This window comes from Trichosurus vulpecula, chromosome 2 (assembly GCF_011100635.1).
Source record: "Trichosurus vulpecula isolate mTriVul1 chromosome 2, mTriVul1.pri, whole genome shotgun sequence".
NCBI lineage: Eukaryota > Metazoa > Chordata > Mammalia > Diprotodontia > Phalangeridae > Trichosurus > Trichosurus vulpecula.
This window is the reverse complement of record NC_050574.1, coordinates 42521478-42543866: the sequence shown is the minus strand read 5'-3', so window position 1 is coordinate 42543866 and position 22389 is coordinate 42521478. Positions and strand designations below refer to the sequence as shown.

The window sequence follows — 22389 nt, the reverse complement described above, 5'->3', positions numbered from 1 at the left end:
TGTTTCCAAGAGTGAGTGAGTGAGTTTTGTGTGTGTGTGTGTGTGTGTGTGTGTGTGTGTGTGTGTGTGTGTGTGTCTGTTTCTTTCCTTGTCTTTGTCTTGTCTCTCTGCCTCTGCTCCCCTGCCCCGCTGTCCTCTCGGTCCCTGAGACCCTTTAACCTGTGAAGACGTCCAGGGTCACAGGTGAGGTTCTTGGGAGCCAGGAGGCCGGCCCATCAACTGACAAGAGCCAGGATCCTCTGTACCCATAACCCTCTGACCTTGGCCTTACCGATGACCCCAACCTCCAGCCCTAAACTTCAACTGCCTCCAACTCTGGAACCTGCTGGGGGACTATTAGGACACCTGAGTCCCCAAGAGGTGTTTGAGTTGAAGGATACCTCGTCCTTGGGGATGGGAGGGGTTGGGAAGGAGGGGGAGTCCAGGATGGCCAGGTCCTTAAGTGGCAGGGGGATGGACACTTGGGTCCCTCAATGATGGAGATCCTTGGGGCCAAGTCCCCTCCCCCACATTCCCTGATGACATCACAAAGGTCATCTTCTATGCTTTCCTTCCCTACCTACCCAGGCCATGGCCCTAGCTGTATCCCCACAGGCCAGTCAAATGGCCCCCCTGGCTTTGGGCCTGGCCCTCAGGCTAGTGGTGATGAGCCTCCCAGTGTCCTGGGGCTGCCTTCTCTGCTTCACCTCGGAGCTTGACCGGCAGCGTCTCTGCCAGCTCTTCACAGGCCTGAAGAGACGTCAGGGTTCCCAGTGTGGGGCCCAGCTGATGGAAGCCTTCCAGGGCCTGACCCACACCCAGATAAGTGAGGAGCTCCCCAGCCCAGAGTAGCTCAGCAGCAGCGAGTGTCCCAAAGATCTCACCCACAGGACACAGTATCCCCACTGCCACCAAGAGATGTGGCCCTGAGAGAAAGCTCAAAGCCCTCAGGGATCAAGACCACAAGATCCAGAGGCTGCAGCCACTAGAGCGAGCCTCTAGTCCCATCCTTCTATTTTATGGAGAACAACAGACCCCAAAGTGGTCATCTGCTCATCAATTTAGAGCTAGGAGGAACCCCAGAGGCCAGCTAGTCCAGTGCCCTCACTTTACAGATGAACAAAATGAGGCCCAAGGTCTAAGCAAAGGCAGCAGTCAAATTGAGACCCTCTGACTCCCCACGCAACCCACTCCCTTCCCTCGTCAGAGACACCTGGGAGAACCATGAGAAAAAACACCCAGCACTATAGCATCTGTAGTGGGCCCTGCCCCAGGCCTGGGTGGTACTTCCCTAGCCAAAGGTGGATTCTCCCAGGGCCCATGCACCCAGTAAACCTCCCCTTCCCCCACGCTGGGCCTCTCTGACCCTCACTCTCCAGGGGAAGTTTGGGACTCCCCCAAATGCACATCATAGCCCCCAGTAGCTGAAAGCACGCTTCTCAGAGGTAAAGGCCCATTCAGAACTGAGTGCTCTCCCCTATGGTGTGGAGTCTGGGGTCCAGCCCCTGCCCCCTTGCCACACTCCCCTCCCCCCACCCCTCAGATTATGCTGAGAGAACCCGACTGCATGATGCCTTCACTCAGACCATCTTCACCCTGGAGGAGAAGGCTGCAGCAAAAGGTGAGTGTGGCCTCAGACCTCAGATCATGGGATTTTGGGATTGCTGTGGGGCTGTGATCAGGAAAGTGGGGACTGTGATCGTGTGGGCAAAGAGGAGGGGGCCTATGATCACAAGGTGGGGGGCAGGGAATCTGTGATCCAGCTGCTGCTGGAGGGAGGGGGCCTGTGGTAATGCTAGAGGGAGGAGTGGGGGACCTGGGACTGTGATCAGCAATGATAACATTGTGAGCAGGCCTATTTTAAAAATGGAGAAACAGAGAAGGTATAACAATGTGGGAAGATAATGGAAGAACGAGTGAGGAGACCTGCTTTAAGGATCTTAAAGTGAGAGGCAGAATAAAGGGAATATGATAACTTGGCAGTCAGGGGACCTTCCATCCTGTCAGTGTTCAAAGGAGTGTGTTAATGTGGGAGCAAGGGGGCTTGACCTATTGTGAGAGTGAGCAGGGTCCATAACAAGGGGGTGTGAGAGTAAAGAGGGCAGAATCATAGATCTAGAGCTAAAAAGGAATCCTAAGGCCCGCCTGGTCCGTAGATGTTACCATGTGGTGGTGATCTGAGATAATATTGCATTGAGGGGTGGAAGAAATGGTGGAAGAAAAGGAGGCACTAGCTCATGCCAGACTAACCCAATTTCCTTTTTTGACAGGATTACTAGAAGAGTAGATCAGGAGACCTAGTTTTTACCTAGATCTTAGCAAAGCATTTGACTAAAGTCTCACATTATCCTTCTGGAAAAGATGAGGAGATACCAGACATTGTCCAGCTATATCGATTTGGAATTGATTGAATGACTGGACCCAATGACTGGAAGCAGGTCCGTACTGGAGTGCTACAGGCCTCTATGCCATTGAATGTTTCACCAATAACCACTAAAGGCATAGAAAGCATTCATACCTGATATTACAACTGACACAAACCTTCAAGGCACAGTCGGTCAATAAGCATATATTAACTGCCTACTGTGTATCAGGCACTGTGCTAAGTATTGGGGGTGTAAAGAAAGGCAAAAGCCATTCCTTCTCTCCAGGAGCTCACAATCTTATTGGGGAGACAACACACACTCAACTATGTACAATCCATAGACAGAATAATTTGGAAATAATCAACAGAGGACACACGCTAGAATTAAGAAGGACTTGGAAAGGCTTCCTCTAGAAGGTAAGATGTTAGTTAGGTCTTTAAAAAAAATTGAGAAACCCAAAGACAGAGATAAGGAGGGAGGCATGGAGCACAACTAGAGAAGACATAGGGAGTCACAAGACAGAATATCTTGTTCAGGGAATAGGAACGCAGCCATTGTCACTGGATCAAAGAGTACTTGGCAGGGTGTGAGGGAAAGGAATAAATAAGCACTTATGTAGCACCTGCTGTATGCCAGGCACGTTGCTAATATCATCTCATTTGATCCTCACAATCCTGGGAGGTAGGTGCTGTTATTATCCTCATTTTACAGTTGAGAAAACTGAGGCAAACAGAGGTTAAATGTCATGCCCAGGATCACAGAGCTAGTGAGTGTCTGAAGCTGGATTTGAACTCAAGTCTTACTGGTTCCAGTCCCAGTACTCTATCCACTGTGACACCAGCTGCCTCTAGTGTGTAAGAAGACTGGAACGATAGAAGGGACAGGTTATCAAGGGCTTTGAAAACCAAACAGGATTTTATACTTGATCCCAGAGGTGATGGGGAGCCCTGGAGTCTATTGAATGAGAGAGTGGGGTGAGAGGAGGGTAACATGGTCAGCTTTGAGTTTTAGGAAAATCACTTTGACATTTGGAGGATGGACTAGAGTGGAGAGAGACTTGAGGCAGGCAGACCCAGCAGCAGGCTATCACAGTACTCCAGGTGAGGGTCTGCACCAGGGTGGTGACAGTGTCAGAAGAGAAGAGGAGGTACACTTGAGAGATGTTGCAAAGATGAAGTCAACAAGCCTTGGCAGCAGATTAGATAAGGCATGGGCACGTGAGAAACACCATGAGGAGTCTAGGATGACTTCTAGGTTTCAAGCCTGAGGGACCAGGAGGATGTTGGTGCCCTTGACAGTAATTGGGGAGTTTGGTTTGGGGAGAAAGATGGCTACATCCAGTTCAAGATGTTCAACAGGCAGTTGGAGAGGGCAGAGATTAGGGCTGGATAAATAGATTTGAGATAGATATCTGCAGGGATGATCATGGGAGCTGTTGAGATTACCAAGTGAAATAGTTTGGAGGAAGAAGAGAAGAAGGCCCGGAGGGAATACTCACAGATAACATGAAGGCATGATCTCAATGAAGATCCAGCCAAGGGGATGATAAAGGAGTGGTCAGATATGTAGGAAGAGAGCATAATGTCCTAGAAAAAAATTAGAGAGTGATTGACAGTGTCCCAGGCTACAGAGAGGTCAAGAAGGGTGAGAATCTGCAAAGTTGGAGGGTGAAGTTGATAAGGTGAAATTGAGTAAGAATAAATGTCAAGTACAATAAGTTGGAGGAGGCATGGCTTGACTGAAAAATACTGGGGATTATAGCATCATACAAGCTCAGTGTAAGTTAGCAGTATGATACATATAAGCTTAAAACCAGTGAGATCCTCAGGCTCTGTTAACAGAGGCATAGCATCCAGCAATGTATCTTGCTTGGATGTGGTACCCCTGTCCTCTGCCTTGGTCCAGTCTCATCTGAAGTTTTGAGCTCAGCCATGGGCACCACAGTTCAGGAAGCATGTCAATAAACCAGAGTGGGGAACAGAGGGGCTATGATGGTGATCCCTCTCCCAACCATGGAAAAGACACCCTGACTTCTACTATATAACCTTCTAACCCCATCCCAGTTGACTTACATTGACCAACATTGCCCTGGAATGAGGTGGTCCACCAAGATAGCAAAGGATTTTGAGTCCATATCCCATGACAATCATTTAAGGGACATTGAATCTGGTTCAGAAGAGATGGCTCTGAGAAGACATCATGGCTGTCTCCAAGTATTTGAAGGATCATCATGGGGAAGAGGGTGGAAATTACAAAGTGGCCAATTTGATGTCAGGGAAAGCTTCCTAATGATTAAAGTTGCCCCAGCATGAAATTGGGCACTTCCAGAGTCAATGAGTTCCCTCTCCCTAGAGGTATTCAAGCAAAGGCTTTTCATGAATACTGTCAAAGAGGGATTCTGGTCAAGGTGTAAGTCCAACCAGATGACTGCTGAGACTCTTCCAACTCTTAGCTCCTATGATTCTGCAGAGGGTGATGGTGATGAAATAAGGAGAAATGATTCCAATGAGTGGTGGAGAAGCAGTAAAAAAGAAGGGCCTAGGAAAGTGATGTACTGAAGGTGCCTGCTTAAATGAGGAATTGAGAGGGGATTTGATCATGTAGGCAGAAGTTGGGGGGAGGGGCAGAGGCCTGGCTAATGTGGAAGTGATAATGGAAGTGAGGGAGATGTAACAATTCAGGGGTGATGAGGATATCTGGGCCAGCATTGGAATACCATGGAAATGAAGGGGACTTTGATAATACTGGAGTGAAGAGGGTATGTTAGTATGGGAATGTGATGGATTTTGTTTTGATGGTCAAGTGAGAGTGGACATGATAATGTTGGTGATAAGAGTTCTTTAATAATGGCAGCATGGTGAGAGGGTGATAATGAAGAGGTTAATGTAATAATATTGGATTGGTGGGGCATGGCTCTTTTCATGTTGAATTTGTAAGGGATATAATAGTAACGGGATGAAGGAATCTGGAGAGAAAGAGCCTGTGGCAGCAGTGAAGTAAGGAGACTAGATGGGACAATGAATGAGCAAGGGGATCTGTTTTAACAATGGATTTAGGGGACCTGTTTTAATTATGGATTTAGGGGGGCCTGTTTTAATGATAGATTTAGGGGACCTGTTTCTTATGTATTTAAGGGACCTGTTTTAATTATTATTTGGGGGACTTAATTTATTGTTAAAGTGAGACAGGCCTTAGATTATGATTGAATGATGAAGGATATAATGATGAGGTAGGAGGGACATGTGATACACAGGGTTGAGATGGCTTCAACAATGGAGTCAGAAGAAACACGGTAATGATTAGGCAGGGATGTGATAATTCTGGGGTCAGCTGGGATCTATGATGATTGTAGAGATGAAAATGAAGTAAGGGGCTTATAAGAAGGTTGTGAAGGGACCTGGTTTAATGATGAAGCAAGATGGGATGTGATAACGTTGGGCTGAAGAGGCCTGCTTTAATGTTGGAGTAAGAGAGGGCCTATGGAACCTTGGGGCATGCGATAATGATGGATGGGGCAAATTTGGATTATATGAGAGTCAACAGGCCTGTGGTAATGTTGGCAGGAAAGGAGATTGTGCTTATGTTGAATAAACTGGTGATGGTGAGGGAGAGTGTGATAATACCAAGGTAAGGGCCAGGGAATCCTTGATTTAGAGTCACCACCATCCTAGAGATCATCTAGTCCCAAGATGATGTGATCCTGGAGTGACAGAGGAGCCCGAGGTACTAATGTCACATTGAGGGAGGCCTGGCATAGTGTTGAGAAGTAAGGGAATCCATGATGATGATGGGGTAAGGTAGATGGGACCTGTGATCATTACGACATGGGACCAAGTCTCTTTTAATGGTGGAATAAGGGACAGAATGATAATAATGGACAAAACAGACCCGAGATTGTGTTGGATGGAGGGGGCATTCTATAATGTGGGAGGGACACTCAGGGTAATGTCAGAGTGCAGGGGTGTGATGACAGTGGAGTAAAGGATCTGGTAATCTTGGATCCTCAGGGTTATCTAGTTCACAGATGGGATCATGTAGACTAATATGGAGGAAGAGTGAAATCACTCAGCATAAGGGTAAGAGGTGTTTGGGAAATGTTGGGAGAGAGGAGGGCAGATGAATGGGTTGAGACAGGTGGTGAAAGGGGCTGCAGAAGGAGGGAGCCTTTGATAACAATATTAGGCTAAGGAGGGATGGAACAAGGAGGAGCATAAGGAAAGGATGTGACCATGTAGGGGGAGGGCGGACGTGTGACTGCAGAAATGATGGGTCATGGAGCCATGGAATACATAAAGGGTAATAGACGTAAATAAAAATATAAATAGATATACATGTGGAGGAATTAGAGGGGAACCTGCTATAACGTGGAAGGGAGGGAGGCTCAAGAGAGAGAGTTAAGATCCCCATGATAGTATTGGGGTGTAGGAATCTGAGGTCATGATGATAGAATGAGGGACCCAGTTCTAATAATGGAATGAGAAGGACCTATGATGATAATGAAGTGGAGGGATGTGGTGACAGTGGTAGAATGAGAGATCCTTGGGCTAATGATGGAGAGACCCCAGAGTTAATGATGGAATAAGGGGAGGAGGTTGGTTGTGATACTCTTGGAGGGAAGAAAGATAGTTAATGGTAGAGTCATAAGGACTGTAATAAGGAAGACCTGTACTCATGTGGCAGTGAGATATACGACATGAAAAGGAGAGAAGGAGATCATACATGAGAGCTGAATGCAAGTCATAGGCTAGTGGACTTCAAGCTGGAAGGGATCTCAGGGGCCATATCTAGCCCAATGTTCTCATTTTCCAGTTGAAGAAACTGAGGCCAAAGAAGCCTAAATTATTTGCCTGGGGTCACACAGCTAGTGAATGTCTGGGACAGAATTTGATCCCAATCAGCCCCCTGTCCACTATGACTTGCTGTCTCTCCATCTCCATCTCCATTGAAAGATATAATAATATTGGAGTCAGGGAGTAGAGAAAGTACCTGAGCAGTGTTAGCACAAAGGGACCTGTTTTAATGATAGAGTGAAGGTGATGTGAAAGTGAGAGAAGGAACAGGGCAATGTGGAAGTGAAGAGTGCATGTAGTCATTTTTAATCAGGAGCCTTGTTTTATTCATGGAGAAGATGTGATAATGATATAATGATGGGGACCTGTGATAATATTGGAGTGAGGGGGCCTGCTTTAATGATAGAATGAGAGGAGATGTGACATAATAATGGAATGAAGGGAGCTTGTGATAATGTTGGAGGGAGGGAGACCTGTTTTAATGATGAACTGAGAAGAGATGTCAAAATTATGTAGTGAGGGAGACTGCTTTAATGATGGAATGAGAGGGGATGTGGTAATGATGTAGTGATGGGGCCTGTGATTATATTGGAGTGAGGGGGCCTGCTTTAATTATGGTATGAGAGGGGGTGTTGTAATGATGGGGCCTGTGATAATATCGGAGTGAGGGGGCCTGCTTTAATTATGGTGTGAGAGGGGATCTGATATAACACTAGAGTACAGGGGGATTGTGATAACAGTTGAATGAGGGGACCTGTTTTATCAGTGCAATGAGAGGAAATGCAATAATGATGAAGTGAAGGGGCCTGTTTTAATGAGGGAGTAAGAAGAAATGTCATAATATTGGAATGAGGAGGGTCCTGAGATCATGTGAAAAGGAGAGGATGATGGGATGAAGGCGGTGATGGTTTTGTATCGAAGTACTGTTGACCAGACGTAGTGGGTGATAACATGGGATGTGTGATGGCTTTGAGAGAAAAAGAGATGTCTCCAAGACTGGCCTAGGTTGGTTGGTGTAAGGAGAACAATGGAGATGGGATCTGTGGGTGTGGCTTAAGAGGTGGGCACATGGGAACCCTGAAGCCTCAAATGGATATCCAATCCAATTCAATTCAACTCACCCAACATTAAGTGCCTAGTCGGGCTGAGAAATGGGCTTGGATACCAGGACAAAAAAAGGAAACAGGTCCTGCCTTCAGGAGTTTACACTCCATTGGGAGGGAGAGAGAGAAAGGGAGAGAGGATAAAACATGAGACAAATAGATGGCTCCATGTGGTGGGGGAGGGGAGCCAGCCTCAGCAAAGGCAAGGAGGCAGGAGATGGGGTGGTGTGTAGGAGGCAGAGCTGGCAGGCCAGGTTGACTCATGCGGAATGCAAGAATGGGTGTAGCAGGAAATAAGATCAGCAAAGAAGCAGGGAGCCTGGAAATGCCAGGGAAAGGATTTGGGGTTTTGTCCCCGGGGCCATAGGGAGCCATCAAAATGTTGGAGTGGAGGAGTCATAGAGCCTAGAGGGTTGGAGAAATATGCAGAAGACCTCGTGCTGGGTAGACATGTGCACATGTCCAAGAGGGGTGGTGGAAGCCTACATTATGATCCCAGGGTGACGGACGCCTGAGTCATGAGGCTCTGAGTGGGTAGGAAGGCTAAGGATGAGTGATGGGTGATAGATGAGTGGGAATGGGGAGTGATGGGAAGGCTCTTTGACCCTGGAAACCTGCCTCCACCCCAACTATTAGCCGAACATTTTGCTCTGACCTTATGGAAATACAAAGTTTAGCTAGGACCCTCACCGTCATATTGAAGAAACACAGATTTAAAGCTGGAAAGGACCTCAGAGACCAGCCCCCTCACTTGACACATGAGGAAACTGAGGCAAAGAGTGGTTAAAGTTACCGCATGTTGGTGTGGAGTGTCCTAGGAATTTTGAAAGAATAGTAACTTCCCTTCACGTGACGCTTTGAAATCCCCAGAGACCTGTACACCTCCTTTGATGCTGACTCCATTGGTCTCCGAATAATAGCAGTAGACACTTACATTAATGCACATGAGGGTCCGGGGGAGGGCACATGAGAAAGTGAGGCCCTCAAGTCCTTTCCATAGGAGGATCCCTTGAAAGAACTGGAAATATGGAGCCTGGAGAAGAGAAGGCTTAGGGGGAATATGAGAACCAGCTTCCAACTATTTGAAGGGCTGCTTCACAGGAGAGAGAGCTTGTGGTCTCTGAGCCCCCAGGGCAGAACAAGGAACAATGCGGGGGGAGGGTAGCAAAGAGGCAGATTTGGGCTCAAAGTCTGGAAAAGCTTCCTGAGGAAGAACTCTTGCCAGGGTGGAATGGACAGTTTTGGGAGGGGGCAGCTGCCCCCTCATGGGAGGGCTTTGAGCAGAGACTGGCTGCCCCCTTGTCACTGGACTGGGCTGGACTTGATAGCCACCCAGGCCCCTTCCACCTCTCAGGTTCTGTGATATGGCCCTTTAAGCTTGGCGAGGTGCCATATGTTTGTTGTCGATTTTGAGCTGGTTAACAACTTGAATGAGGGTGATCCTAGTTATTATTAGCCCATCTTTCAGATGAAGAGACTGAGCTCAGGGAGAGCAGATGACTTGTCTAGGGTCACACAGCCAGCAAGAGTCAGAGTAGGGCTTTAAACCCAGGTGTCCCTGACTCCAGGTCCAGCAGTCTCCCCACCATACTACAGGGCTGCCTTGGGTGATACTGAAAAGATATGTTGGCATGTAATAGAACAGGGGCATTAAATGCCCTAGACTGATGCAGTCATACAATGCTACAGAGAAAGGAGTCTATCCCCAACAAGCCTTTGTTAAGCACCTACTGTGTACTGGGCACTGGAGACCCAAGAAAGGGAGAAGCTAGTCCCTGCTTACAAGCAGCTCAGTGTAATGAGGCATACGGGGTAGTATTAGCCACCCCTGGAGTCCCACTGAGTGTTGGAGTCACTTCTGAGAGGCTAGCCCAGGAGGGAAGGGACAGAGACTGCCCCTGAGCCCTGTGAACAGAGGCAGGTATTCTTCAAGACTCTTCTCTTTCTGTACTCTGTCTCTTGGCAACTTCATCCACTCCATCTGCTCCCTGCCCAGGACTCCCCAAGTGTCTCTCTCCAGCCCCAACCTCTCTTCACAAGCTCCAGACTCAAATGGAAGGGAAGGCAGAAGCATTTACCAAATACTTCCACTGTGCCCAGCACTCTATTAAGTGCTGGGGACACAGATCCAGAAGCTAGCCCGTCCCTGCAGCCGAGGAGCTCACGGTCTAACTGGGGGAGACTACACATACTGAAGGGCGCTGTGGCTGGGAGGATGGAAAGGCCCAGCGGCCCATAGGGTGCTGCAGCCAGGAAGATGGCAAGGCCCAAGTGGAGGGCACAGCAGTACAACAAATGATCAGGTCCAGTGACAAGACAGGTAGTGAGGGCTCATAGTCCTCCATCTTAATCAATCAATAAACATTTATTAAGCACCTATCATGTGCCAAGCATTGCGCCAAGTGCTGAGGATACAAAAAAAAGGCAAAAGACAGTCCCTGCCCTTTGGGGAGCTCACAGTCTAACAGGGGAGAAACATGCAAACAAATATATACAGAGCAAGCTACATACAGGATATATAGGAAATAATTAAAAGAGGAAATGCACTGGAATGAAGAGTGGTTAGGGAAAGCGTCTTGTAGAAGGTGGGATTTTAGTTAGGACCTAAAAGAAGCCAGGGAGGTCAGTACTTGGAGCAGAGGAGGGAGAGCATTCCAGGCATGGGGATAGCCAGAGAAAATGCCCAGAGGCAAGAGATGGGAGAGAGAGACAGAGACAGAGAGAGGGAAGAGAAAGAAGAGACACAGAGACAGGCAGAGACAGAGAGAGACACACTCAGAGAGACAGGAAGAGAGAGAAAAGGAAGAGATAGAAGAGAGAGGGAGGGAGAAACAGAGAGACACAGAGAGAGAGAGAAGGGGAGGAGAGAAAGACAGAGACACACACACACACAGAGACAAAAAGAGAAAAAGAAGAGGAGGGAGAGAGAGAGAGACAGAAAGAGACAAACAGAGAGAGAGAAAAGGGGAGGGAGAGAGAGAAAGAGAGACAAAAAGAGAGAAAGAGAAGGAGAGGAAGAAGGAGACACAGAGAGACAGGCAGAGACAGAGAGACACACACACACAGACAGGGAGAAAGAGAGAGAAAAAGATACAGGGCCCTTGTCACTTCACAGCTGAACCATTGCAGTGGCCCCAGGCGGGCTGCCCACCTCAGGTCTCTCCCCACTCCAGCCCCTCCTCCACTCATCTGTCAAAGGGATCCTCCCAAAGTGGGGGTCCGATCAGGTCCCCACCACCACGGCCACCCCCACTTCACTGCTTCCCTTTTACCTATAGGATCCAATATTCAATCATTTGTTTGGCTTTCAAGCCCTTCACACTCTGGCCCTTTCCACCTTCCCAGTCTTCTTACATCTTCTACTTCACTCCCCTCAATATAGTGTCCCATTCAGTGACTCCAGTCTCCTTGCTGCTGCTGAGTCAGTCAACTAGCATTAAGTGCCCACAATGTGCCAGGCGCTGCTAGGGGCACCTGGGTAGGACAGTGGATAGAGATTTAGAACTGGAATCAGGAAGTCCTGAGTTCTAATCCAGCCTCAGACACCTACTAGCTATGTGACCTTGAGCATGTTACCCTCTGTCTGCCTCAGTTTCCTTAACTATAAAACTATAAAAAAAACTATAAAAACTATAAAACTATAAAACTACCCTGCCTCCCAGGGTAGTTGTGAGGCTCAAACTAGATAATATTTATAAAACACCTAACACAGTGCCTGGCACATAGGAGATGCTAAATAAATGCTGATTTCCTTCCCTAAGTACTGGGGATACAAAGAAGGGAAAAGACAGTGCTTCCAAGTGGTTCATAGTCTTCACACAGAACACTCCATCGCTCAACCTTTATTTTCACTGACAGGCCCGAGTCTATAATGTTCTCCCTTCTCACCCACAGCTCCTGGGCTTCCCAAGCTTTCTGCAAGCACCAGCCCAAACTTCACCTTCTAGAATAAGCCTCACTGGGTCCCCTTCATTGGAGGGCCTTACCTCTTGAGATTCCTGATAAATTACCCTAGACAGACAGATGGACGGATGGAGTAGATGGATAGACAGACAGACAGACGGATGGATGGATAAGATAGACTGGATAGATAGAGGGACAGGATGGATGGATGGATAGAAGGATAGATAGGATAGACAGAGATTGATAGACAGACAGAAGGATAGATAGATAGATAGATAGATAGATAGATAGATAGATAGATAGATAGATAGATAGATAGATAGACTGATAGGACAGACACACAGACAAGATCTTGTATGCACATAGATTTTACATATTGCCTCTCCCATCAGACTGGGAGGGAAGAGACTGTTCTTCCCTTTCTCTGTATCTTTGATGGTCAGCACTGTGCCTGGGACAGAAATGCTTGTTGAATACTTGTTGACAGACTATTCAGGTCACCCCCCTCCTTGAGGGCCTCCTTGCCCCTCTTCTGCCTCCCAAGTAAACATTAGACTTCCCTGAATAGCGTTCAGTATGCACTACAGCCTGGTGTACTCTCTCTTCTCTTCTAGTCTAATCTCATGCACTCAATGTTCTAGATAACCTGGATTCACATCCTGCACTCTCCCATCTCCACACCTTTGCTCACCCTGTTCTCCATCCCTGGGATGCCTTCTCCTCTCTTCCTTCACCTGATGAAATCCTGCCTATCACAAACCCCCCCTCCAGGAAGCCATTCACATTCTCCTCCAGTTAGAGATGAACCTGCCTGCTTAAACTTCACATATTGGACTTTTGCTTTTGAATTTATCAAATAATATAACATTTAATGCATTGTATAATCTTATAGTGCTACATAAATGTTGGTTATTGTTTTTATATTATTACTTGACAATAAAACATGCTACTAGGCAGCCAGATGGCTCAGTGGATAGAACACTGAACCTTGAGGCAGGAAGACCTGAGTTCAAATTTGGCCTCAGACATTTGCTAGTTGTGTGACCTTGGGCAAGTCAGTTAACCTCTTGTCCTCTTCAGTGGCCTCAACTGTAAAATTCAGATAATAATACTACCAACCCACCAGAGTTGTCGTGAGGATCAAGTGAGATAACATGTGTAAACACTTTGCAAACTCCACGGTGCTGTATAAATGCTAGTAATTATTATTGATTACTCCCTATTGTTAATTGTATGTTGTCCCTGATCAGACTGTGAACGCCAGAGGTTCTTTCTTGCCTTTTATCCCCAGAACCCAGGCCAGTATTCTTCTCACAGTAGCCACTTACAAAATGTTTCATGGTAGTCAGAAAGGTGGGGGACTACTAGGACAGAACGGGGCATGCCTTTTTCTGAATCAGAAGCTTTTGGTTAATTGCTTTTCCTAATCACAAGGGATGATTCAACCTGGGGGAGTTAGGTTTGAAATAACTGTCAAGGAAAGACAAAAGGCACCAACAAGGCTTTTTAAAATGTTTCAGTTTGTTGTACAAAGAATATTGGATGTGTAGTTACAAGATACTATGTTCCAGTCTTAGCTCTGACACTTTATACATGTGAGGTTTTAGACGTTGCCAGTTTCCTCATCTGTCAAATAAGGTGAAAAGACAAATCTGAAGTCTCCTCCATCTTTCAGTCCGTGGTCCTATGAACCTAATTAGACTTTGAAGTGATTTGTGAAGACGTGTGTCCCTTGCACATCTGGGGAGCTCAGAACTGGGCTTTCATCAGTGTAGAAAACTGCTTCCCAGTGTGAAAACTTCCTCCGTGGATGCAGATTGGTTATCCATCTGCCAATTGTAGTTTTAGAAAGTTGCCTGGGACGCTAAGATATCCGTGGGGAAGTGGTTAGTTAGTCCAATTCAGAGGCAGAATCTGAGGTCAGGTTTCTCTAACTCTTAAGTATTAGTCCACTGACTCTCATATTGAAGGGGATAAATAAAGTGCCAGCGATGCTTCTATTTGGGGATAGTGACAGAGGTGAGAAAAAAGAAAGGAGGAAGGAGGAAGAAAGGAAAGAAGGGAAGAAAGGGAGAGAGGGAGGAAGAGAAGGAAGGAAGCAAGGAGGGAAGGAAGGAAGGAAGGAAAGAAGGAAGGAAGGAAAGATGGAGGGAAGGGAGAGAGGGAGGGATGAAGGAAGGAAACATTTATTGAACACCTACTATGTCAGAGAGAGAGGAGAGAGGGAGAGGGGAGAAAGAGAAAGACAGAGAGAGAGACAGAGACAGAGAGAAAAGATGAAGGATAGATAAAACACTTTTAAAACACAGAAGTTCGGAAGAGGACAAGATTGTTACTACCTTATTAAATGTCACAGGATGAGGGACCAGCCCTATGATTTCACTGGCAGAGGGAACTCCCAAATGAGAAAATGCCCTCTATCAAGCAAGTCAGCATTTTCTCTCGGCAACTTGGAGTCTTAGAAAATTTCTCAGGTCATGAACGGTGAAATGACCTGCCCAGAGTCTTCCAGCCAGTATGCCTTAGACTTAACCTTGTCTTAGGTTATATGTGTATCTGTGTGTGCATAATATGTACTTTTCAAATTACTGTACACAGAAGTTCCCAGATTTTTGGTTCTCTGTACTTTAAAGTATTTGTGACATTCAAATGAAAAAGAAAATTCAAAGAAAAATAAATGCTCAAGAAATCAAATAGCTCAGGAGCTCTGTAGCGGTGTGAGGACACTGTGTTAAGTACAGGTGTGATAGCCCTATGTGGTCTATGGCTCCAGTCTGATAACCTGGGTCTGGAGGAGAGGTGTGATCCCCCAGGAGCTGTGAGAGCTCGGGGTACTAGGTAGCTGTGTGAGAACTCAGAGGTGTGCTAACACCTCAATGCTCCTTCTGTGGGAAAGGCATTGACACTGGGCTCTTGATAGGGGCAGCCGTAACTTGGTGGGGGCACGTAGGCTCCAGGACTGGTCAATCTCAGCATAAGGGAAATGAAACTTTTAATTTTCCAGTGATCAGGATTTCAGGGAATGGTTCACTTAGAAGTATCATGAGTCCAAAGGGCCCGTGGGACATCAGGGTTCAGGCATCCAGCTGGAGGTACAGGACTCTGATGCAGCCCACAGGAGATACAAGAACTGGAGATTTGGAAATCACTGTTCCCATGGTGTATTCGCAGTGTTAGAATAAACCCTCCAGTGAAAGATTGTTGGTATTTGACCTTTTTTTCTCAAAGAGGACCCATTAATGACATCAGGAGGGTGGTGTCCTGATTGCAAATGAATTGGATTTAAGCAAGGTAGGGCTGTGCAAAGTCACCAGCCTCACTCTCTCCTGCAGGGTCATCTGAGTCCAGTGGGAAGACACAGGTCAGAACAACTGGAGATGATCCACCCCCTCAAGTGAAAGAAAAAATAAGCACATATTATGTGCCAGACACTGTGTTAAGCACTTGAAAAATATCATCTAATTTGATCCTCACAACAATCCTAGGAGATTATGGTCCCCTTTATACAGATGAGGAAACTGAGGCAGACAGATGCTAAGTGACTTGCCCAGGGTCACACAGCTAGTAAGTGTCTTAGGCTAGATTTGAACTCAGGTCTTCTTGTGTACATTAGACCCCCTAACTGAAAGAGTGAGAAAGAGGGTTGAGGACACTCACCCTTCAGGGCTAGGAGGGAGATGATGAAACAGAGAGATTAAGGAGATGGAAAGAGAACCAAGAAAGAATGTGATGCCTCTGAAGGAGTAGAAAAGGGTGCCCAGTGGTCAGCAGTGCCACATGCTGCAGAGAGGTCAAGGAGAAGAGTCCGTGAAATTTTGTCATTAAGGAGATTGTTGGTGTCAACAAATTAACTCTCATTTTTTTTTCATTTTTCTGGCTTAGCCAAGGCAATTTTACTATTACTTGTGCACACAATGGGCAAACCAGACCATGAACATGCAAACTGGTCCCACAGCCTTGCTCTTAATCAAGTAGGGTATGGTTGACTAATTTATAGTCTCAGACCGAGGTTCTGAAGACAAAGAATGAATTGACTTTAGAGGATGCAATTCCAGGTGGGGTAGAGAGAAGGAGTCAGATTATAAGGAGCTAACACATCAACTGCCAGTGGCGGGATCCAGATAGATCTTGGCAGGCCATATATATAACACTGGACCCAATCGAAGAAGCTTAAATTCAATAGAGCTAAATGTCAAATCTCACATTTGAGTTAAAAAAAATCAATCTCGTACTTCCAAGATGGGAGTAGGCATAGCCAGACAGCAATCAGTCTGAAAAAAATCTGGGGGGGGTTTAGTGAGCTACCAGCTCCATAGGAATCAGCAATGAAATAAATACAGCAGCTAAAAACAAATAAAACCAGAGAAAACAAGGGGATGCTGAGCTGCACTGGGAGGCATCGCTTCCCAAAAGAAGGAAGTTTTAGCTCCTCACATGTCTGTCTTAGACAGCAGTGGATATATGTCATGCACCAATAAGCTCGAGAGATCCAGGGTGGGGCAACTAGAAATGGTGAAGGATCTTGAGTCCATGCCATAGCAAGCAATCAAGCAAAGATTCACTAATGGTCTGCTTTGTGCCAGGCCCTGTATTAGATGCTGGAGATTTTTTTAAAAATGGAACAGTACTTGCCTTCAGGGAGCTTCCAGTCTATGCAGAGATTATACAAAGTGAATCCAAGGTAGTTTGATGGGAGGAGGCACCAGCTAGCTGGAGGGATCCAGAAAGGCCTCAAGAAGAAGGGGATGCCTGAGTTGAGCTTTGAAAGAAACTAGGGGCTGACAGAGGCCAAGGTGAGAAGGGAAGGTATTTCAGCATCAAATACAAAGACAGGAAATGAAGGGTTGTGTGTGAGAAGCAGCGAAAAGATCAGTCCATATCGGAGAGTGTATAAAGGAGAGTAATACATAATTAGTGTGTTGCAAAAGTATGTTGGAACCAGGTGATAAAGGGCTTTAAAAGACAGGCAAAGGAGTTGGTATTTGATCCTATAGGTCATAGGGAATTGCTGGTGTATATTAAGAAGGGGAGTGATACAGTCAGGCCTGTGCGTTAGGAGAGTCCCCTTGGGTAGCTGTGTGGACGATTGGGTGAGTCTTGAATAGGGGACCTCCAGTTAGGAGGCCATTATAATAGTCCAGGAGAGAGGTGAGGAGACCCTAACCCAGGATGGTGGCAAGGTTGATGGTGTACTTGGTGACTGATGCACAAGTTTTTGTGGAGATCAGGATGAGAAGTCTTGGTAACTGACTGGATCCATGGGTTTGTGTGAGGGAAGAGCTGAAGATAACCAGGAGTTTGAGAACCTAGGAATTGGGACAAATGGGTACTCTGGACAGATAACAGGGAATACTGGGAAAGAGATGAATTTGGGGAGGGGGAGATAAGGAGTTCTGTTTGGGACATAGCTTATTATTCAGTAATTTCAGTCTGATTCTTCATGGCCCCTTCTGGGGTTTTCTTGGCAAAGATATTGGAGTGGTTTACCAGTCTATTCTCCAGCTCATTTGACAGATAAGGAAACTGAGGCAAAAAGGGTTAAGTGACTTGCCCAGAGTCACACAAGTAGTAATTGGTGGAGTCAGGGCTCAAAATCTGGTTGGAATGTCACTGGAGTGTAGTTTGGAATTTCTAGTAGGCAGCTGCCTTAACTAATGATGCAGGACTGGAGAGCAGAGAGAGGTGGGGCTGGATATTTAGATCTGGAAGTACGTAATCTGCATCGAAATGATCATTTAGCCCATGGAAACTGATGAGGAGAGACAGAGAGACAGAGAGAGAGGGGTGGGGCAAAAGAAAGAGAAGAGAGAGAAAGTATAGAATAGACTAGATAGTAATAGTATAGTATAGTATAGTATAGTATAGTATAGTATAGTATAGTATAGTATAGTATAGTGAGAGAACAGGAGAAGGTCCAGGGCAGAGCCTTGAGGAACCCCCATGGTTAGGGTTCATGATATAAATGAAAAGGCAGGAAAGGAACATTCATACAGGGAAGAGGAGATCCAAGAGAGAGCAATGCCACAAAAACATAGAGAAGAGTGAATTCAAGAGAGGCTGGTCCACAGGCCCATTTGTTGCAGAGAAGTCAAGAATGATGATTGAGAAAAGGCCATTGGATTTGGCAATTAAAAGGTCACTGGTGATTTGGAAAGAATAATTCTGATTGAAAGATATTCCAGCCATACCCCACTGCCTCTTCACAACCCACACTTGAGATGGTCTTGTGGCATGGAGGGACTGTGCCAACAACCATTGTAATTGTTATTATGCCTACTATGTATTTTGATGGTATTTTGTAGTAGTATGGTATTATAATACTAGTTTATTTTATAATAATTGTTATTATATCAGAGAGGCAGCCTGGCACAGCCAGCCTCGGAATCAGGGTGACTTGAATTCAAGGCCCATCTCTGACACATACTGGCTATTTGAGATCCTAAGCACTGGAGTCCTTAACCTCTCAGGGCCCTCTCTGAAGACTAGACATCACAGAGCAGGTTTGTCTCAGTTTCCTCAATTGTAACATGGGGATAATAACAGCACCTACCTCCTAGGATCAGTGGGAAATCACAGGTTCAGTCCAAATACTAATACTGATAATAGTACTAGTACTATCCTGAGTAGTGGATAGAGTGGTTTAGGGTCAGAGAACCTGGCTTCTAGTCCCTCCTATGACACTTACTAGTCCATATGACATGGGGCAAATCACTTGCAGGTGGATAATGTCATAGAGAGACTGAATTCAAAGGGCATCTGGTCCAACCTTTACCTGCAAAGTACATCTATGACATTCCCACTCTCCCCAGCCAACACATGGAGACTTCCATTGACTGGGAACTCAGCCCTCTCTGATCCCTCATAACAAAGAGTACCATCATCTCAGAGGGCACCTAATTCACTTGGATCTGATCAAGAAATCTTTCTCCAGCCTCTCCAACAGGTTGTCATACTGCCTCTGAACTCCAGGGCTGGAGGAAGCCTCCAAGACGCCAACACTGGCCCTCCTCTCTTTCCTTGTAAGCGTAACAGGGGGCTCCATGAGAAAATGGCACAATTGGATTCCAGTCTGACTTTCTAGTGTTGTTTCCCATTACTCTCTTTCAGGCATTCTGGTTTTCCAGGCAAACTGGTCTACAAACTGTTCACTGCATGAGAAACTCCATCTCTTTGTCTTCTAGGCCTGGACTGCACTCCCTCCTCATCTCTCTCAGAATCTTTAACTTTCTACTAAAAAAAAAAACCAGAAGACTGGTTGGTTGTTGTCTTTCATGCTCAAAGAGGACCAAAATTATATCACTATGTTGGCGTCAAGGTAGAATGTCTGACTACGGCTGATCAGACTGATGTGAGCCCAAAAGGCTCTGACACAGGCCTGGCACAAATAGTCCACATGAACATTTGGCATGAAGATGTCCCTGAACTTGTTCACCTCACATTTCTTTTGAGCTACTGCAACTCTGCTTCATTTATAGAGCATGTTGCCTTCTTTGATGCAGGCAGGCCGTGTTGGGATGTTCTACGCCTGTGTCTCCCACATCTTCCAATTGATTTCAAAGTTCTTCAGAGATCTTGAGAGGGTCCTTCTGACCCTCTTCTGACCACTATGTGAGCTCCTGCCTTGTGAGAGTTCTCTCTAAAATAGAACAGAAGGAGGTTCAGAGGTAAACACAGACCAGCAGGACAACTTAGGGACAAACATACTGAATCCACTATGTGCTTTTGGGAAAAAACCCAAAAAACTACAAAATGGAGATTCATGGTTTCACATAGAACCCTGTTTTTTCTGCTCTTCCTTGTATATGGACATGGCCAGATATGCTGGTGTTTGTCAGGTTCAGAATAACAAAAAATAAAAATGAGGGAAGTTTTTAGAAAAGAATTCTTCCCAGCACTCAGATTAGGAGCCGCCTTCTCATTGAAGCCTTTCCCGGTGGGCCCAGTTGCTAAAGCTTGCTTCTCCCTCCTCACGCTATCTCATTTATTTCTCTGTCTTTCTGCACTATCTCTCCAAAGAAGTAGAAGCTTCTTGGAGGCAACACCTATCCTCTTGTCTTTATAGTCCTGGGACAGAGCACATCCTAAATGTTGAAATGGCAGCTGTTGCTTGCCTTCTCGTGGAGGGAGGAAGGAAGTGCGAGGGACAAAATTTGAAACTCAACATTTTTTCATTTACATGTAATTGAGAATAAAAATTAAATGAGATGGCAGGTTGGGGTGAGGTTGGGGAGGTATGCTGTGCATAAGATCTCCAGACCTAAAGTCAAGAAGACCCGAGTTCAAATCTTGCTTCAAACATTTACTACCTGTTCAAACCTAGACAAGCAATTTAACTTTTCTCTGCCTCAGTTTTCTCATTTATAAAATGGAGATTGTAATAGCACCTACCTCTTAGGGTTATTGTAAGGATCAAATAATATTTCTAAAATATGTTGCAAACTTTAGAGTGCCATATAAATATTTGCTCACTATTATTATCAAGTTGAATTTTTCTTCCAAGATCATATGATCACAGATTTAGAACTAGAATAGACCTTAGAGCCATACAAGACCAGATAGCTCCCTCCTTTTATGGAAGAGGAAACTGAGTCTCAGAGACGTTAAGAATTCTACCCAACATCACACAGTAAGACTCCAAGGCAGGATTAGAACCCAGGTTTTCCTAACTCCAGATACAGCACTTTATCCAATGCACCATGCAAAATTATGTGGGTGTAGAAAAATGTTCTTTGCATCCACGTAGCAATATTTCTGTGTGCAAAAGTCCTTCCTCCTAATGCCTCCCCCAGTCCTGAACAGGATCCTTGGCTCCTGAAGGCTCTGCCAGCAAGGCCTACCAAGCTGGAAAAGTTCCTAGTAGGGGCCCAACAAAGACCTTGTGTCTGCTGTCCAAGGAGCGGCCTGGCAAAGGGCAGGGAAGTTCATCACCAGAGGGTTGGCTGAATTCTTTCAGCTACAGTAACCCTTCATGAGCCTTCACAAGGCACAGAGTGGCTTTGACATGTGTCCATAGAAGAAGAATCCACACCCATAGGAACATATAAATAGGTATCACTACCAGTACTACCACTACTATTATTATATAGTCCACATTTACATGATGCCCTAAGGTTTGCAAAGTACTTCATTTATTATCTGGGAAGTAATTTCATATATATATATATTACTCTGGGAGGTAGGGGCCATCATCATCTTCATTTTGTTCAGTCATTTCTCAGTCTCCTCCAATTCTTTGTGAGCCCATTTGGGGTTTTCTTGACAAAGACACTGGATTTGCCATTTCCTTCTCCAGCTCATTTTACAGATGAGGAAACTGAGACAAACAGTGTTCAGTAACTTGCGCAGGGTCACTATTAAGTGTCTGAGGCCAGATTTGAACTAGGGAAGATGAATCCTCCTGACTCCAGGCCCAGCACTATGCACTACAGCACCACCTAGCTGCCCCATGTTCATCTTACACAAGAGGAAATTAATGGGTTCAGTGATTTGCCCAGGGCTACACAGCTGGGAAGTATCTGGGGTAGGCTTCAACCTGAGGTGTTCCCGACTCCCTAGTCCAGCACTTATCCACCATGCCACCTCCTTCTCATAGACCAGGGTTCTTTTGATTCACTGGAGTAAGAAAATAGAATATGGGAAAACCAAGATCCACAGAGGTTAAGTGACTTGGCTAAGGCCACTTGTGGAACCATAAAAACACAGAATGCTAGACCTGGAAGGTATTTTAGACACTACTGAGTAACACACACACACACACACACACACACACACACACACACACACACATTTCCTGGAGGAATCCCAAGGAGGGGAAGGACTTACCCAAGGTCACAACCATGAGTTAGTGGCAGAATGAGATTTGAACCCTGGTCTTCTGCCTCCAATTCCAGTGTTCCCTCCACAGCAACACTCCTTCATTTGGTTGCAAAATTCTTCCAAAACCCTACTTTCTTAATTTTATTTTTTATTTTAAATTCATCCCCTCCCCCCTCAAAAAAAGATCATTTCCAGATTCACAGCAGACCATGAAAAGAGGATTTTTATGTGGAATATGAATATCCTTTTCATACTGTTTAGGTTTTCTTTAAATATATAATCAGTTCCACACATTACTTTAAAAATTTCCTACTTCTTTGTGTTTGCCTCTGAAATTCCTTGTGCCCCCATCTGTGCATTTTTCAAATTGTTTCAATTACCCTCTTTTTATGGCATTGGTATTGCCAACCTCCTCCTTTCTCTCCCCACCCC

At 45.7% G+C, this 22389-nt stretch overlaps 1 protein-coding gene across 1 annotated transcript in view; it reads left to right on the top strand.

Moving 5' to 3' along the window:
- Nucleotides 1-518: 518 nt before the first annotated feature.
- SPACA6 (sperm acrosome associated 6) overlaps nucleotides 519-22389 on the top strand; it is a 34082-nt gene continuing 12211 nt past the window's right edge. The window contains 3 exon segments of the mRNA XM_036746292.1: nucleotides 519-541; nucleotides 543-805; nucleotides 1523-1600. Coding sequence (XP_036602187.1) covers nucleotides 519-541; nucleotides 543-805; nucleotides 1523-1600 — 364 coding nt within the window.